General features: G+C 31.8%; 1 protein-coding gene across 2 annotated transcripts; it reads left to right on the top strand.

Moving 5' to 3' along the window:
- Positions 1 to 4,180: 4,180 nt before the first annotated feature.
- On the top strand, positions 4,181 to 17,602 carry LOC146932419 (serine carboxypeptidase-like 31). 2 transcript variants are annotated; one of them, XM_085704076.1, is made up of 10 exons: positions 4,181 to 4,552; positions 5,247 to 5,360; positions 5,550 to 5,645; positions 5,769 to 5,861; positions 5,954 to 6,036; positions 6,747 to 7,034; positions 7,283 to 7,413; positions 7,495 to 7,590; positions 7,669 to 7,774; positions 17,445 to 17,602. In XM_085704076.1, the coding sequence occupies exons 1-10, from the start codon at positions 4,240 to 4,242 to the stop codon at positions 17,565 to 17,567; spliced, it is 1,443 nt and encodes a 480-aa protein (XP_085560202.1). In that variant the 5' UTR covers positions 4,181 to 4,239; the 3' UTR covers positions 17,568 to 17,602. The 2 variants fall into 2 exon arrangements, with proteins under 2 accessions (XP_085560202.1, XP_085560201.1); XM_085704075.1 differs by lacking the exon at positions 17,445 to 17,602 and adding an exon at positions 8,668 to 9,016.
- The last annotated feature ends 1,763 nt before the right edge of the window (positions 17,603 to 19,365 follow it).

Genomic DNA, 19,365 nt, shown 5'->3' with positions numbered 1-19,365 from the left:
ACAGCTCCAGAATACGGCTTCGCCTGCATAGATGTTCCTTTGGATAAGGAATGGATTTCAAATTGGTTCTTCATAGGACAACAACCAAATCAGGCAAAAGATCAAAGGTGAAAGATCAAGCTTCAACAACGACTCTTTGATGTGCTGGCAATTTCACAACGTCTCTTTCACACCTCTATATAAAGGAGTGAAGACCTAGAGATTTGGTAATGCTGAACAACAGACTCTCAACATTTTTACAAGTGCCAAACCTCTGCTGAAATTGTTCTGCATTCACTTAGAATTTCTGTGTTTCAAAGTCTTATCTTAGAAATTCTTAAGTCATTGAGTCTGTATCTGATTTGTATTGTGAGCACCTCTGATTATATATCAAGTGTTTAACCTTAAACAATTTTCTGTGTAATTTTGTTTAGTTAGAAGTCTCTTGCAGTTGTGCTTGAGCAGGAAGTCTCTTGATTGTGTTCTTGAGCAAAGGAAGTCTCTTGCTTGTGTGCTTGAGCAAAGGAAGTCTCTTGCTTGTGTGCTTGAGCAATTGTAATCAGATATTACTCTTAGTGAAATCTCCTTGGAAGTGCAAGGGGGACTGGACTACTTCCGGATTGTGGAAGGAACCAGTATAATTGCTTTGTGTCGTTCTTCTTCTCTCTCTGTTTTATTCCGCTGCATTTAGATTCTGATAATCACTTCAGAAGCTGTCTCACTCAGCTTCTGATCAAGTGTGTTCAGTTTTAGGAGAAACGAAGAATTTTTCAAAACACAATTCAACCCCCCCTTCTTGTGTTTTCCTCACCTTCATAAGATATAAGTAACAAAGATATGGACGTAGAAATCAAATTTTTGCGATATTTTTTTCGGAGGACCTTTTAATAACGTTCTTAACACGCTGTAAAAAATTGTTGAAAAACTTAAGAGTTTAAGCATAAATTAAACAAATTTGGATTGAGTAAGGACTAATATTGAGTGCAGAAATTTTTTGTAGGGATTAAAAATGCTATTAAAATTAAGTAAGGACTAAACTTACAAGGTCGCAATTTTGTAGGGACCAAAAACATAATTAACCCTTTTTCTTTTGATAGGATACATGGATTATTTTATCACAAAAGAGGAAGAAAAAGATACTACCTCCGTCCCTAATTATAGGACCCTTTTGAAAAAATAACGGGAATTAAGATAGTGGATATTTGTATTAAATATGATTGTAATTACTATTGGTTTTACAATTTTATCCTTTAAGAGAGAGTGTTGGTTTATGTTTTCAACATGTTATTTATTGCTTATTGAAGAAAAAGATGTATAATAAATAGGGGCATGTATGTAAAGAAATAATTAATGTAGTTGGAAATAGCAAAGGGTCTTATAAAAAGGGACAAAAAATATTCTCAAAAGGGTCTTATAATTAGGGACGGAGGTAGTACATGGATTACATAGATCAAATAAAAAAAAAAGAGAAAAAAAAAACTTCACTTTGATTGGCAATTTAGCTGTGGAACTCCGACTCTTTATTGTCTTATTAATTGATTCATTTCTTTATTTATATCACATTTTAAAATTTATCCATATAATTTGTTCAATAATTATAGGTTATGTTAACAAGCGTTTTTAGGATACTAGTTAAGAAGTCAAAAATAAAAATAAATTATAAATTTGATATAGAAAAAGTTAATTTTTAAAGTATTGAATACACTATTTCCAAGTTAAATTTTCTCTTTAAACTTTTTAAGAAATGCTTTTAATTAAGTCACTTGTTAGCATTTCCGATAATTATTTCAGAAGTATGCTTATACAAATTTCATTAAAAAAAAATGTGATTCTTATACAAGGACTAGCTAGCTATTACTCCCTCCGTCCCGGAATAACGGACCCATTTTCTAAAAAAAAGTGTCCCAAAATAACTGACCCATTTCAATTTTCAATACAACTTTCATCATTTCCAATACAATATAACACTAAATAATACTACTTTTATCATTCTCAATACAATATATTCTACTTTCCCCTTTATTTATACACTTTTCTTAATCTGTGTGAAAAACCAAAGTAGGTCAATTATACCGGGACGGAGGTAGTACTTTAAGGTTCTTTAAAAAAAAAAAAAGAAGCTATTACTTTAAGGTCAAAGTTACAACCAATTGATTCTCCTTCTCTCACATCAACTATCGAACAGGTGTGTCCATTATACGCTATTCTTACATCATAAACGTAATCATTTTCCAATTGTAAAAAAAAAAACAAAGTTTGGGAACCATTTAATGGATTGATTGCAGAATATGAAAAGTAGGATGCAGAAAAACGCAGAAGCAAAGATGGATCGTGCAATCACCCAAATTTTAATAATATAATAATAAGCTAATAGTTTTTTTTTTTTGAAGGAATAATAATCTAATAGTTATATATGATTTTGAAATTTTCTCCTAAATTCTTTTTTCCTTTATTCTTTGACGGATAAATAGATGAGTTGAATAAGATACGATGAGATAACAACTAGAGCTGAGTCTAGTTGAATTAGTTCACTTACAAAATATACCAAACAAAAATTCAAATCCTAGTTGAGAGAGGTGTTTAAATCCCGAAATGCCTTAAATTAGATAAATGATAATTTTACCATGATATGTGACAAATTTATGTATAAAATTTATTTATTTATTCATATAAATTATTTTATATTTTATATTTTATTTTTTGTTCTAAATAATTAAATATTTTATTATATATTTTTTTTGTAATTAAAAAAATAGAAATGAAAAAAATTATATTTAGTATATAAAATTACATTTAATTTCATTTTTACTATTTTTTGTTTATAAATGATAATATTAATTTTAATAATTCATTAAATTATAATATTTTTTCATAATTTAATATACTTAAGGTCTATTTCTTAATATAATTTTTAGTTTATAATACCGATATTTTAATTTAAGTATTTTGACATTTTATTAGATTTTAAATTATGTTTCAGAAAAATGAGAGTTTTTTTTTTATCATCATATCCAGTTTATTTCTAAATTCTACATCAATCCTCAATTTAAGATAAGATTTACACTAAAGAGATAAAATAAGATAGAGTAATGTGATACGATTGAATATATCTTATCTTATCACTCTTGTTCTTCTAACTATATTAAGCAGCTCCTTAGTCCTTATTCATATCTTATGATATATAGGTTTCCACTAAAAATAAAAGCTACACATACATATGTCATATATAAGAAAAGAAAAATATCCATATATTATGTGCTTAATTTTCTTTTCTTCAAACTATTGGTGGATGCATTTCTAGTCCTGATATATTTGCACCAAAGAAAAGGTGAAAACCTTATTAACTCCAATGCATGATATATCCATCGAATCTATTTGGATAGATAGGAACATTCAATCATATCATTTTTTTTTATAATATATATATATATATATATATATATATATAATTAAACACGATCACCATGAACATAACTCAGTTGATAAAAACATTGGAATATGAGTTTAACTTTATAACCTTAAGAGATATAATTCAAATATCATGGCGGTTATAATAACAATATTAATTTCTCATCCTTCTCCAAGAAAATCTATTTAAGTAAATATCAAGATTAATATCCGAGTCCTTGTTGAAGAACACTCGTAAACCTTAACAAAAATAAATAAATTTGAAGTTTGAATTTTTTGTATGAAGAGGAATGTAATGATATAATTAAAAGGTAAACAAGAGCTTCTTAAAAAAAGGGAAAACAAGAGTTTTTAAAAAGATATTAATTTGTATCTAATTACTGCATTAATTTTTTACACATACATCCAATCAAATCTGATCATAATACAAATTAAAATCCTCTTAAATATATGCTTATTGATGTGATAAAAAACATGATATAACAAAAATAATGTTCAACCACCCATATTATCATCATTCACAGTTATATTTCCACTGATCAGTCATGTAAACATGCATGAATATGGTCTAGAAGCTATACCTAAAATCCATGACAAAACGTCATACAGCATCTTCAGCCAACCAAATTCAAAAAGGGAGCTAGAGAGATATAATTAAAGTTGTTGCCAGGTAGGGTGCTTTGCTCTCATCCTATCTACTTTTTTCCTAAAATTTCTACCCATTATGAGGCATAGTGGAACCAAGTACTCTATCAAGTTAGTATAAATAGCCATGTAGTTCTCTTTGTATCTCAACCTATTTCCAATCAAAAGTGGAAGATTTCTCATTCTCTTATAGTGAGCTTCCACAATATGGATAATCTAATATTAAAGATAAGGAATTTGTATACTTTGGTTCTATTACTTTTTGTACTATGTTTTAAGCCTTCTTTTTCATCTAGATCACATAGGCACTATTGGGGTGGTGATGGAAGAAAATTGAGGAGTTCTGGTGATAATGGTAGTGATCTTGTGACTCACTTGCCTGGTCAGCCTCAAGTAGATTTCCAGCACTATGCTGGTTATGTCACTGTCAATGAAACCAATGGAAGAGCACTCTTTTATTGGTTCTATGAGGCTATGACTAGGCCAGAAGAGAAACCATTGGTGTTGTGGCTTAATGGAGGTAAACCATATACTAATCATTATTATTATACTTTTGCTGTCATATAGTAACAAACTAACAACATGTTCCGCATTGAATGAAATAAGCCTGAAAATGTATTTAAAAGCGAGATAATCGGTTGGTTTTGTAAGGGTTGAGTTAAATACAACTTAACTTTTAAGATAATATTAGAGTCTATTAAAAATCTATTTGGCCATCTTTTATCATGTCACTGCTATTGCGGGCCATGCAGGTCATACTCCAGATAAGTTCAAAAGTGTGTTTATAAACGGGACTATCTTTACCCTACAAACGATTTCGTAAGAATTAAGTTAGGAAAATCCAATTTCTAAAACAATATTTGGACTTCTAGACAAAAATCAAAACCAAAGTAAGTGCATGGAATTTTTATCAAACAAATTGTAACATGCTATATTTTACCGTGACTGTGATTGTGTTGCTCTTGTTCTCCGAGGTGTTTCTTGTATGATAATAACTAAACAACAGAAACACACATGAACGTGGAATATGGTCTTAAGAAAAAAAACATAAGAGAGATAAAATGGAAGTGCATTACTTTATAACTTATCATAATCTCTTTTGTTTAAGGTGGCAGCTAATCTAAGAGAGTTTAAAAACACTGCTGATTTCATTAGCTGTTGGTACACATGATATATGTTGTCTGCTAAGGTGACAAGATGATTTGTTGTTGCAGGTCCTGGGTGCTCCTCTGTGGGATATGGAGCAACACAAGAGATTGGTCCATTTTTAGTGGATAATAATAATGATGGACAAGGCCTTAAATTTAATAACTTCTCATGGAACAAAGGTACTAATGGTATATATAATTGATGACCACAACTTCACTTCTTTTTATGCCAATTTATACTATAAAAATTCAAATTTAGTGAACCACAACTAGTGCTCCAATATTTGTCCCCACAAAAAGGATTATTATTATTATTATTAATTGATGCTAAGAATTATTGATATCTCATACCTGTGTGTGATGTTGCAGAAGCCAACATGTTATTCCTAGAATCTCCTGTCGGAGTTGGCTTTTCCTATTCAAATACAACCAGTGATTATCAACAATTGGGTGATGACTTCACAGGTCACTACTTAGTTTATACATATGTTTCATAAAATAAGAAACCTTTAATTTGGTTGCATTTTCTATTGTTTGAAGTTTATGCAAAGCAAATCTCTGACAAATTATATTATTTTTTTGTATCAGCTAATGATGCTTACAATTTTCTACACAATTGGTTCCTCAAGTTTCCATCATATAGAACTAAGACATTTTACATAGCAGGGGAAAGCTATGCAGGTATTGAAATTGAAATTGAAATTTTTGCACAAGACATTTTTTAGTCAAATCCTATTGACCAATAGTGATATTTATCAATGTATATTTTTCAGGAAAGTATGTACCAGAACTTGCTGAACTTATCCATGATAGGAACAAGGACCCATCTCTTTACATTGATCTCAAGGGTATTTTGGTATGGCCCACATAATATATAAGAATTAAACCATGTGCTAAATAAAATTCATGGCATAAAGAATCTTTTTTTACTAAGAATATTTCCTATGTAGTCAGCATTTAGTAGGTTTTGAAAATTGACCTCTTATCCACATCATGGTTCCACTACCACAATCTAGAGAATATATTTTGTAAAGCAAATTTTGTACTTGTGATCACTATTATTTGGAAAATACTTCCATGACATAGCTTGTGTGTCATTGGTGCCATTAGGAAAATCCTGGCCATTGATGTGTGTGGATGTGTGTGGGGATGTGTGTGTGATGTGTGTGTGTGTGATGGAGATGCAAGCTATGTCACCAATGGCACACAAGCTATGGCACCAAAGTGGAGTCCCTATTATTTAATGTTTTCAATGTGGTAGTTTTAAGGATTGAACAAAAAGTTAGTAGATATTACAAATTAGGGAAATGCTAACTATTGTCCTTGGGGCATTGGATAAAGGAACAAAAATAGAAATTTTGTGTTGGAAAGTGATAAAAAGTGGTCAAGTCAATTTGTAAAAAGTTTACAAATTGTTGTTTCCAATGTAAAACTACTAATTTTGGTTACCTTAACCATTGTCCTGAGGGCAATGGTTAGCAAGACCCTACAAATTAACATAATAAATATGAAGGACAAAATATTTTATAATTATTTTTTTGCTTTTTTAATTTTATTATTTTGTAGCTAGGTAACCCTGAAACATCTGATGCTGAGGATTGGATGGGACTAGTTGATTATGCTTGGAGTCATGCAGTGATTTCTGATGAAACTCACAAAACAATCAAGACAAGTTGTGACTTTAACAGTAGTGATCCATGGAAAAATGAAGATTGTGATCAAGCTGTGGATGAAGTACTCAAACAGTATAATGAAATTGATATCTATAGTCTCTATACCTCTGTCTGCTTTGCCTCTACAGCACGTTCAAATGGTCAATCAATGCAAACTTCAACCAAACGTTCATCCAAAATGGTTAGTTTCATATTGAAAAAGTTACCAATTCATGCAAAGCTTGTTGCTATCCATATAACATAAATGACCGGTCACAGTCTTAACCATAAATATGAGAAGAGTCATGAGTTTTTATTTCTAAATAATATCGTCGATCGTCGTTAAAATTTCTGATAATTTTAAGCATCGGTCCACAGTGGACCACTTGAACTCACCTAGTATATAATAATATAACTGTTTTGACACTTGACTATTAATGTGGTTATTAGATGCCTAGATTGATGGGTGGTTATGACCCATGCTTGGATGACTATGCTAAAGCTTTTTATAACAGACCAGATGTTCAGAAGGCCCTTCATGCTAGTGATGGTCACAATCTAAAGAATTGGACTATTTGCAAGTAATATTCTCTCCTATATTACTTTAAGGATAATTTCATTGATAGTCTTTTGCTAAATAATCTTTTAACTATGAAATGTAGCAACAAGATATTCACTGACTGGGCAGATTCAAAACCAACGGTTATCCCAATTTACAAGAAACTTATATCAGCAGGACTAAGGATTTGGGTTTACAGGTAAATACAATTGAATATCAAAACTCAAATTCAGGACTTATTTTCCTTTGTATTAATTGTTGATTGTTGATGGTTCAGTGGAGACACAGATGGTAGAGTACCAGTTCTATCAACTAGGTACAGCTTAAGTACTCTTGCTTTGCCTGTCACTAAACCATGGAGCCCTTGGTACCATGAAAATGAGGTAAAGATTCTTGAAGGAAAATTGGTTTATTCTTTTAAAAAAAAAAATAGTTTTAATCAACTTATGATTCATAGCACATGAGCTAGTAATAGTAATAATTATAGTAAATTTAAACACATGTTTAACTCAAGAATTAATTAGGTGTTGGGTTAGTGGATTTATTGAATGGACTAGAATATGTATCCCCACATCAAAGGGTAACCTATATTTTTTGACATATCAAGAGGCAACTATATTAAAACCTCTTTTTCTTGTTTATAATTTTGGTCCCTCAATTTTCTAATTATTTGAAAATTTCCCATCTATGTATTTGGGGTTTATTTTTTTTGCAATTTCACAAGTGTTATAATATAAATTCTTTTATATTTTAAAGAAATGGAAATTAGTTATATAAAGAAAAATCCATCTAGATAGTGTTAGTGTCAGATCATCAAGTGAGTTGTCCATAACATCTAACTTACCACATCATTAAAATCCAGCCTTAAAATGTATAAGTAGTGGGAAATGTCAATCATTTGAAAAACTGGGGGACTAAAATTGTGAATTTTGAAATATTATGCCCAAAATCGTGAATGAGATACAACAGATGGATTAAAAATACAATTATGCCAATCAAAAAATATACTTCAGGACAATTTTTACGGTTGGAAAATAATTTTGCTATTTTGACCCCCCCCCCCCCAAAAGCTCAAACTATTTGGTTCGTAACTACCTTTTTTCGTGTTTTTGCCATTTGGCAGGTAACTTACCAAACATTGTTTTTAGGATTTGTGAGCAATTATGGGGGCTAAAAGAGCAAAACCTTCTTAAAAGTTTCAGACTCACTTACATGTATCACAACTCACAAGCCTTTTACTTAACTTTTTAATGATACGTTCCTCCTTGATAAACAGGTTAGCGGGTGGTATGAAGAATATCAAGGGCTTACATTTGCAACATTTAGAGGAGCAGGTCATGCAGTACCCTGTTTCAAACCAAGCAACTCATTGGCGTTTTTCACCTCCTTTCTACATGGAGAAACACCTCCTTCTACAAAATAATTCGAATAACTAATCATATTGGGTACATGTTCTGTGACCCCATATGAAAATTTTGCTATTACATAGCAATAGCTAATAGTCTAATCATGTCAATATGACATGTATTCCAAGATAACGAATAAAGAGTTTTTTGCTCACGGCCTACGAAAGATGTGCATTGTCAATGCAATATACTACTAATATCTTATTAATGTTGATTCAATATGTCGGTTCACATAAAATTGCAAAAAATGGCAAAAATAAGAAAAAGATATCAATAATGCTTAAGACAGTGTGAATCCATAATATACTATACCACAATTGAGTAATGGGATGACAGAAAGAATTACACATAAAGGTAGGGAATACACATCTAACACATGAGGGACTTCAAAACCTGCTGGAATAAAATACAAACAAACGTGTCCATGAACATGTATCACATGAAATAGATGTTGTTTGACAAATATGAGAATTTTGAAATTTATGTTTAATGCGAATGAAAATTGTTGAGTTTATGAGAATTTGGAGAATTGGAATGAAAAAGAGCCATAAGGCTTTGATTGAGAAAAGATTATCAGAGAAACATTTTGATCAAAAAAGATGTTGAGAGTACAATAGTTGAGACTTATTTATAGGAGTAACTCCTAACTAACTTGCTTGCTCTCCAAGCTATCTAGATAACTTGCTCTCTAAGTTATCTTCTCACTTGTAACTAACTATTAACTAATCCTAATTAACATTCTAAATTCTATGAATCTTAACAGCCTCCCTCAAACTCAAAATGGGGAAATTCACCAATTTTGAGTTTGGAATACAAGGGAATTACAATGATTATTCAAACTGAAGTAACTAGGTGGGGGGGGGGGGGGGGGGCTAGAAGACCCAAATTTAGTCCAACAGAGTAGTGAAGCCCATGTGCACAATCAGAAGTTGCCTTTGCTGGGAATCTGAACAGAGAAACACAAAAAACGCTTCTGGACCAAAAACGGCTTTTTCCAAAGACAGCTTTCTATAACACGCTTCTGTGATTCTCCAAAACATCAAAGCGCGAGTGAATCCAGTAACAACAAATGATTCTTCAAACGCTATTCTGTGCTAAACCAAAACGTCAAAAAAATGAACCAAAATTGCTTCTCCAAACCGCACTTATGGAATGTGCCTTCTGCAAATGGAATTCTGAAAGGAAATTCTCCAAACACGATTTTAACCAAAAGAGCTTGTTCCAAACATGATTTTGAAAGTGATTATGCAAACAGGACAAAAAGATGTAATCGAACGAAAATACTTTTCCCAAAACGCGCTTCTGCAACGCGCTTCTGATCATATCCGAATCTCAAATCCATCCTACTTTGATTGAATTCATCACTATCACTAGAAGAATAACCATTTTCCTCATTTCAATTCTTCAAACCAAAACATGGTTGTCCTTGCTGCAAATCTTTGAATTCGATTTCACAAAAGAAGATTTTTGAAAGAGAGGAAGAGTTTGCATTGTTGGTGATGAAGGAAGAAGTGACGATGGAGAATTCTTTGTAAAGTTTGGTGAGTTTGAGTTCAGATTTGTCATGAAAGAGAGAAAAGCTTCTGAAGCACATTTCCAAAAAAAAAAAACAGCTTCTGAGAACAACTTGCTTCTGAAGTATACAGCTTCTGAAACGAAAGAGCTTCTGATGAAAAAACAGCTTCTGAGAACAACTTGCTTCTGAAGAATACAACTTCTAAAACGAAAGAGCTTCTGAAAAAAAAAAGCTTCTGATGAGTGATTCCAATAGCTTCTGACAAATGAAAGAGCTTCTGATGAGTGATTCCAATAGCTTCTGACAAACGCTTCTGATGAGTGATTCAGAAAACACACACAGATTTCCACCAGTAGCAATAAAACGAACAGAGATGAATTGACCAGTATTGAAAACAGATACAATGAATTGACTATGATTAAAAAAAGGTTAAGGTACGAATCAGATTTATCGAACCATGGACTATGGTTACACCGTCGGGATCGAAAATCAATGGAGAATAACCATCACCTCCGGCGAACCAAGGCGGTGCTGAAATTACAATTCTGAGAATGTTAACAAACTTCATGAAAAGATTGATTAGAACCTTGGAGAAATTATCACTGCAGAATTGATTTGCGATGGCGAAACTGAAAACAACGGAAGGATCTCGAAAACTCTGTGGTTCTTGATCTTCCGTAACAATCTTTGTTGAATTCGCTACAGATTCAAATACGAAATCGAACGAATTAGAAGAATCACTTGCATTCAATACTGATGATGCAGAAACAGGATCGTTCGCATACGATGCTAATGATGCAGAAACAGGATCATTCAAAACACATGAGATTTCACCAATCTTGATGTTGCAGCCTTCAATCAGTGGTGCAACAGATTCGACCGACTTGATAGGAACAATTTCTGAATTAAAACTGCCAAAATTGAAAGAAACAGCTTTGGATGGGAAAACTGCAGATTCTTGTGGTGGTTTCCGAAGTGGCGGTAATGGCGAAAACTTCTTTTCAACCTTTGATTTCTTCCATAGATGACAAACAATGGAGTATGTCATTAGAAAAGATGGAGGATCGAAAAGAACAGTAAAGATATCTTTGTGCTGAAAAGGAGGAGATTTCTTCGATACGGCGGCAGAGGGTTTCTCCGACGCGGCAGCGTAAGAAGAATATCCCTGAGATCGCAACCGAGGCGATGATACCATGTTGAGTTTATGAGAATTTGGAGAATTGGAATGAAAAAGAGCCATAAGGCTTTGATTGAGAAAAGATTATCAGAGAAACATTTTGATCAAAAAAGATGTTGAGAGTACAATAGTTGAGACTTATTTATAGAAGTAACTCCTAATTAACTTGCTTGCTCTCCAAACTATCTAGATAACTTGCTCTCCAAGTTATCTTCTCACTTGTAACTAACTATTAACTAATCCTAATTAACATTCTAAATTCTATGAATCTTAACAAAAATGATATGAAAATAAGCTTATGAATGAAAATCATTCAGTTCATTAGATTTTCTAAATTGAAGGTATAAATAGATAGATACAAATGAAGAGAGAAAAGCTATAGTTTGCACATATCTATGGCTGAGATTTACATTTAAATTTCAAATTGACCATTAAAACTAAACTAGGAGGGTATAAGTATTACTCCAACACCTTGAACTTTTGTTAATCCATTTTCCTTGCAATGATATACCTTCCTCAATGAAAAACAGTCTGTCACCAAGAGACATCGATCATTACCTTAAATTCGAGGCCAAGCAAAAAGGTTGGTAGTGGTCATGGGTTCCTTATGAAAGAAATGTTGTCAAAGATCCCAGTTTAAATATGTATATTGTACACTAAGGAAAACAATCATCCATTTTAAAACTTCATTGTGTAAGGGAAAATGAAATGAAAATGACCCAAATCCTAGTGGTTAAGTCGACCATATTGATTTTCCCTGTAAGTTGAAGTTCAAAATAAAAGAAAAAGTATCACCGCAGTGCTATAAGTCCCACATCGGAACGTCTAGTGAGAAACATAGCAAATATGGGTTATAAAACCCAAAGCGAGTATTAGGATGTCATGGTATCAAACTTACTAAATTTATGATAGCTGCCCTCATCTATCATTCTATCATCTATGTGATATCATCTATGTGAATATGATGTTAAAAGCTTGGTGAAAGGGTTGTGATATTCAAGTAAGATTCGTAACCGAAAAGATTCGTAACCGAAATTTTGTTCTTTGTGTTTCTTGATCTTCTTATTACTATTCATCACCTTTCATTATCGTTGATCATTTTTTATTTATTTTTTCTACACTAAGCCTTAATTTTATGGTACAATTTTATTTTGTACGATTTTTCATGTTAAGCCTCAATTTCTTAACTTTTCAATTGTGATAAAACTATTACATGTGGTGGGCATTTAGCATGGGAAAGGGTTAGAGTTTCCCACCATGGGAAAGTAAATACTGACCATTAGATAAAGTAGAGAACATGATTTTATCATAGACACTCAACACCAAATATTTTCCTCTTCTTCAAACCATTATCGGTGACAAAAAAAATAGATTTTTCAAAAACCATTCTTTAAATTTTAATGGCAAAATTTCAGAATTAAAATGATGAACCTAAATCATTAAACAAAAAATTTCCATGGGCATCAGTTTCTCTCCACAGTCACAAAAAAAACAAACATAAATAAAAATTAAAACATCATAGAAGAAATTTCAATCAGAATTTAAGAAAAGTTACAAGCTTTGTTAACGGGGACTGTGTTGAACGCAATTCTCTTGAGATTTTGAGTCCTTATGTTAGTTTCATGATTTTTCTGGATCTGTGAATTTTTTATCAATTGAAATTTAAAAGATGTTGTTAAGCAAGCATAAGATTTGGTGGTGATTGGCGACTGTCAAGACAAGCAATCCGTTCTTGGTTTGTTTTGAAGAGAAACAATTCTTGGCTTTTTGTCTTTGATAGCTTCCTAAGGTTTTGAGAAAAGATCCATATTTTTTGTTTCACGGGGAGGAGAGGAAGAAAGAGAGTTGAGACAGTTCGTGGTGATTGATGAGTGTGAAAAATGATTTGGTGTTGAGTGTCTATGATAAAACCATGTTCTCTACTTTATCTAATGGTCAATATTTACTTTCCCATGGTGGGAAACTCTAACCCTTTCCCATGCTAAATGCCACCATTACATGTTGTAGTACATTTTTTCTATTGAATTATTTTGTATTTATTGTGGTTCACAATTTTTAAGACAACATCACTATTTCTAAGACATTATTTGATAACTTTCTTCTCAAATAATGTTGTTCTGATGAATTTTTAGTTGAAGGTAACGAGTCGAACCGAGTTGCTTGTAAATTTTAAACGACCAAAACTTGAGCTAAATAAAATGTTAGTTTCGTTCTCAAGTCAAGTTTCAATCTGAACAAATTCTTATCTAGTCGAGCTCGGATGAGTTCGACTCGGCTCATTTCCAGACTTATTCCCTACTAATGAAACCCTTTGAAGCATGGACAAAGCTTTTCTATGGTTTTTCCGAGATACCAATGCACAAAGAAAAAAATAAACAGAAGAGTTAATAACCAAATATGCAATTAAGATCAATGTGAAAAGGTGGAATACTCAAACAAATGGAAAAAACACTCTGGTTGACCTTAATGGGGATATATTCTCGCCTATCAAAGAATCAAGCGCTTCATTGCGTGCAATTATTTGATAGAAACACACCATTTGGTGGACTACTAAAAACTACTCATTTGAAAATAACTTGATAAATTGCGGCAAAAATAGAACCACGGTCCACAACATACGTTAACATCATAGTATACAGTAAATTGATTCTTCTCAAATTCATTCTCAATCATTATAGCATTGTTATTTGGAAAAACTTTAGATTGTGCCACATGATGAAAGAGTAGTTTTTAGACACATCTTTCTTCTCACTTGGTACATGAAAAGACTCGATAAATTTTGTTGTAAGAGTGCCTAGCAAAGATATACACAGACTTAAAACATGATATTTAGTCTTTGTTCGACCAAATTTAAGCGAAAGGGAAAAGTTTTTATCGTGTGTCTTTAGACAAGTGATAAACATTAAAACATAGGAGAATGTATTCAGTATACTACCGTAAGGAAAACGAATTCAGAGGAAATAACTCAAAGTTAAATGGCAGCAAAAGGTGAAGAGTGAACATAAGTTTCTTCTTGCATCTAGCAAGTGGGTTCAACAATCTTCCATGTTAAAACCTCATTAAGTAAGGGGAAAGGAAATTATAATGACCCGAATCTCATTAGTTAACCATATTGATTTTCCATCCCTGTAACTTGAAGTTCAAAATAGAAAGAAAAGGGTGTAGATTTTCACACAATGTATATTGTACGAATGAATGAATAAACAAGTTTTGCATTACCGCAGTGCTTGTTTGTTCCACATCGGAACCTTAAGAGAGAAACAAATCAGATGTGAAATATAAAAGCCATTGCGATCATGAGATTAAGCATACCTTTTTCGCCAAACTCTGTGGCTATTAGCATGTGGGTCAAAGGCGCGCACAATATTTAATTAAATTTATGTGTTAGCTGCTGTTATACTTCCGAACCGCTGATGAAACTTCATTAATTCCTTCATGATGCATGATTATGATTTTGGGCTTGGTGGTTTTCTACAGCAGTTGGTAGTATAAAAGTAGGAATTTTGCTCTCCACCCAGCACTTTTCGCTCGCGCCCTGTAACCATTCCGAAAATACCCCTGCGTTAGTTAACTAGCGCAAGTGTAAAAAAGTGTTCAAAAAACAGGACTTAAATTTTACACTTGCGTGACTTAAGTCACGCTGCATGTGTTAACTCACGCAGAAATTAACACTTACGTGAGTTAACTCGCAGAAATTAACACTTACGTGAGTTAACTCACGTAGGAATTGTTTTTCTTGCCTTCTTCTCTATTCCTCTTCTCTGTTCCTCATCTTCTTCTCAGGACTTAAATTGTTTTTATGGTGTCTTCTTCTCATTTTGGATGTAGAGTTATAACAATTGATTGGTTATCGACTTCAGCTTCACATATAATTAAGGATGAATGTAAAGATCTTTTCAACAAAAAAAAAGAACGAATGTAAAGATTATTAGAATAGGTATAATAGCTCTTATTTTGTGCATAAAATATTTGCAGGTCATAGTTCATTTCTCTTCTTATTGGTGTATGCTTTCTATTGGTACGAATCCTTTCTTTGAAGAAGAATTATATTGGCATCCCCCTATCAAGATGTCGTCTTCCAATGCCATAAGCCCTTTCTTTGAAGTTGCGAACTGCCCTGCAATTCCTGCGAAGAAGAGAAATGAGAAGAAGACACCATAAAAACAATTTAAGTCCTGAGAAGAAGATGAGGAACAGAGAAGAGGAATAGAGAAGAAGGCAAGAAAAACAATTCCTACGTGAGTTAACTCAAGTAAGTGTTAATTGCTGCGTGAGTTAACTCACGTAAGTGTTAATTTCTGCGTGAGTTAACTCATGCAGCGTGACTTAAGTCACGTAAGTGTAAAATTTAAGTCCTGTTTTTTGAACACTTTTTTACGCTTGCGCTAGTTAACTAGCGCATGGGTATTTTCGGAATGGTTGCAGGGCGCGAGCGAAAAGTGCTGGGTGGAGAGCAAAATTCTAAAAGTAGCTCTCTAAATTTATTTCTTGAGGGTTATCCCTCTAACTTTATTGGGTTAATTATGTTTTTGGTCCCTACAAAATGGCGACCTTGTAAGTTTAGTCATTACTTAATTTTAATAGCATTTTTAATCCCTACAAAAAATTTCTGCACTCAATATTAGTCCTTACTCAATCCAAATTAGTTTAATTTATGCTTAAACTCTTAAGTTTTTCAACAATTTTTTACAGGCGTGTTAAGAACGTTATTAAAAGGTCCTCCGAAAAAAATATTGCAAAAATTTGATTTCTACGTCCATATTTTTGTTACTTATATCTTAAACTTTTGTCGTTTTAAAAAATTCATATTTAATTTATTTCATGTTAAAAAATTATAGATTTTAGTAAATGAACCGTTCATAGTGTTCTAAACTTGTATAAAAAGAATCGTTAAAAAATTTAAGAGTTTAAGGATAATTAAACAAAATTTATTTTAGCAGGGACTAAAATTATAAGTAAATTTTTTTTGTAGGGATTAAAAATACTATTAAAATTAAGTAAGGACTAAACTTACAAGGTTGCAATTTTGTAGGGATCAAAAACATAATTAACCCAACTTTATTTCTAAAGTTCGTTGCACTGTGACAATTGTCTAGTGCACCCCACCCATTGAAGTCCTAAAATATATTAATTCTAATTTTACGTGAAATTCTCGAGTAACATGTGTATTTGCTTGATAAGAAGTGTATTAGAGTAAGGTTTTGTCCAATAAAATATTTGCAATGAAACAAACGTTTTACTATTTAATTTTTCATTTTTCACCACCTTCTAATAAAATATTTTTATATTAGTTTCTTTAACTAATGTCGACATTCTTTAACATTTCACTTAAAGTAAAACTATCCATCAAAATTCTTAAATTAACCTTGGCTAATGGTCCATTACAATTAAATCATTATTAAAAATATATAATCAGAAATTTATGCCTTAAAAATCATTAACAAATTTTGTTTGTTTTTTTTTTTAAATTTAAAAGTAAAAAAAAAGATTTCACATATACTACTAATCTATTAAAGTTAATGACGGCATAAATTAAATTACTTTTTTCTTGCACAAACCAAAATTAAATTACTTAATTAACCTCGGTTAAACTCATATTCTTCATATTTTTACGAGTTTAATGATTAATTATAACTAAATCATTAGTGATTATAAATAAATGAGGAATTTATTCCTTAAAAATCGATAACAATATTTTATTGTATTTTTTAAATTCTATTTTGGCCTCTACAAATACTCAAACCATTTGATTCGTAACCACCAAACAATATTTTTTTTTTGTGTTTAAAAGTCATTCGGTAGATAACTACTGAACGTTATTTTTAGAATTTGTGAGCAATTATAGGGGGTAAAAGAGAAGCCTTAGTAGAAGTTTAGAATTCACTTACATGTATCACAAGCCTTTTACTATCTTTTGTTAACTTTTTAACGACATGTTCCTCCTTGAAAAACAGGTTAGCGGGTGGTATGAAGAATATCAAGGGCTTGCATTTGCAACATTTAGAGGAGCAGGTCATGCAGTTTTCTGTTTCAAACCAAGCAACTCATTGGTGTTTTTCCCCTCCTTTCTACATTGAGAAACACCTCCTTCTACAAAATAATTCGAATAACTAATCATTTTTTTTTTGAAAGAACGAATAACAAAATCATATTGGGTACATGTTCTGTGACCCCCATATGAAAATTTTGCCATTACATAACAATAGCTAATAGTCTAATCATGTCAATATGATAAGTATTCCAATATAACGAATAAAGAGTTTTTTTTGCTCACAGCCTACTAAAGCGTTATGTTATTTTACTCTTCAAATGCTATGCATTGTCAATGCAATATACTAATATCTTATCAATGTAGCCTCAATATGTCATTTCACATAAAATTGCAAAAATTGGCAAAAAAAGAAAGAAAAAAAGATATCAATAATGCTTAAGAAGTAATGGAATAGATGTCAGAAAATTGTCAATGTGAATCCATAATATACTATACCACAATTGAGTAATGGAATGTCAGGAAAAATTACACAAAGAGCAACACAATTTAAGATAGGGAATACACATCTAACACATGACGGCCTTCAAAACCTGCTTGAATAAAATACAAACAAATGTGTCCATGAACATGTATTATATATATGAAATAGATATCTGTTTTACAAACATGAGAATTTTGAAATTTATGTTTAATGTGAATGAAAATGATATGAAAATAAGGTTACGACTTATGAATGAAAATGATTCAATCATTATATTTTCTAAATCGAAGGTATAATAAATATAATAAATATATAGATACAAATGAAGAGAGAAAAGCTATGGTTAATTTGCACATATCTATGACTCAGATTTTCATTTGAATTCCGAATTGACCATTATAACTAACTAGGTATATCTAACATAACTAACTAGGAAGGTATTACTCCAACACCTTGAACTTTTGTTAATCCATCTTTCCTTGGAACGTTTATACCTTCCTTAATGATAAACAGTCTGTCACCAAGGCACATCATTACCTTAAATTCGAGGCCAAGCAAAAAGGTAACTTATACACTGCCATATCCCAGTATACAGTTGTGGCCGGTCATGGGTTCTTTATGAAAGAAATGTTGTCAAAGGTCCATGTTTAAATATATATATTGCACTTAGGAAAACAAATTCAAGAGGAAATCAAAGAAAGAAGGTAAATGGAAGAAAAAGGTGAAAAGTGAACATAAGTTTCTTCTGGAAACTAGTAAGTGGGTTCAAGTTCAACAATCATCCATTTTAAAACTTCATTCTGTAAGGGAAATGAAATGAAAATGACCCAAATCCTAGTGGTTAAGTCCTCATTAGTTGACCATATTGATTTTACCCCTAAGTTGAAGTTCAAAATAAAAGAAAAAGGGTTTAAATTCTCACATAGTATAATGTACGAATGAATATAATTATTTTGACACCGCAGTACTTTAAGTCCCACATTGGAACGTCTAGTAAGAGACATAGCAAATGTGGATTATAAAAGCCAAAGCTAAGTATGAGGATGACATAGTATGTATGGTAGGCTGCTTTCAACTCTCTTAATCGTTGTTAAAAGCTAATTAATTCCTTATTATGCATGATTTTGGAATTGGTTTTCTACGCCGGTAGGAAGAGTTGCAAGCAACTCTCTATATTTATTTCTCGAGGGTTCATCCCTCTAAATTTATTGAAAGATTTTTTATTTTATTTTATAAATTGGTGATAAATATAAATAAGTGTTGTGATATTCAAGTAAGATTCTTGACCAATTGATAAAAGGGTTAATTATGTTTCTAGTCCCTATAAAATAGCGACCTTGTAAGTTTAGTCCTTACTTAATTTTAATAGCATTTTTAGTCCCTAATTTTGTTTTTTTGCCCT

Source organism: Medicago sativa, chromosome 4 (genome assembly GCF_051527215.1).
Source record: "Medicago sativa cultivar Bolivia chromosome 4, Bolivia_mono, whole genome shotgun sequence".
Lineage (NCBI taxonomy): Eukaryota > Viridiplantae > Streptophyta > Magnoliopsida > Fabales > Fabaceae > Medicago > Medicago sativa.
The sequence above is the reverse complement of the archived record's forward strand: the minus strand, read 5'-3'. Positions and strand labels throughout refer to the sequence as shown.

Excerpts from the sequence above, each read along its gene's own strand:
- LOC146932419 (XM_085704075.1), top strand. The coding sequence starts at position 4,240 with ATGGATAATCTAATATTAAAGATAAGGAATTTGTATACTTTGGTTCTA. Across the intron at positions 7,414-7,494 it reads AAGAATTGGACTATTTGCAA|CAACAAGATATTCACTGACT; the intron begins GTAATATTCTCT and ends TATGAAATGTAG. Across the intron at positions 7,775-8,667 it reads CTTGGTACCATGAAAATGAG|GTTAGCGGGTGGTATGAAGA; the intron begins GTAAAGATTCTT and ends CTTGATAAACAG.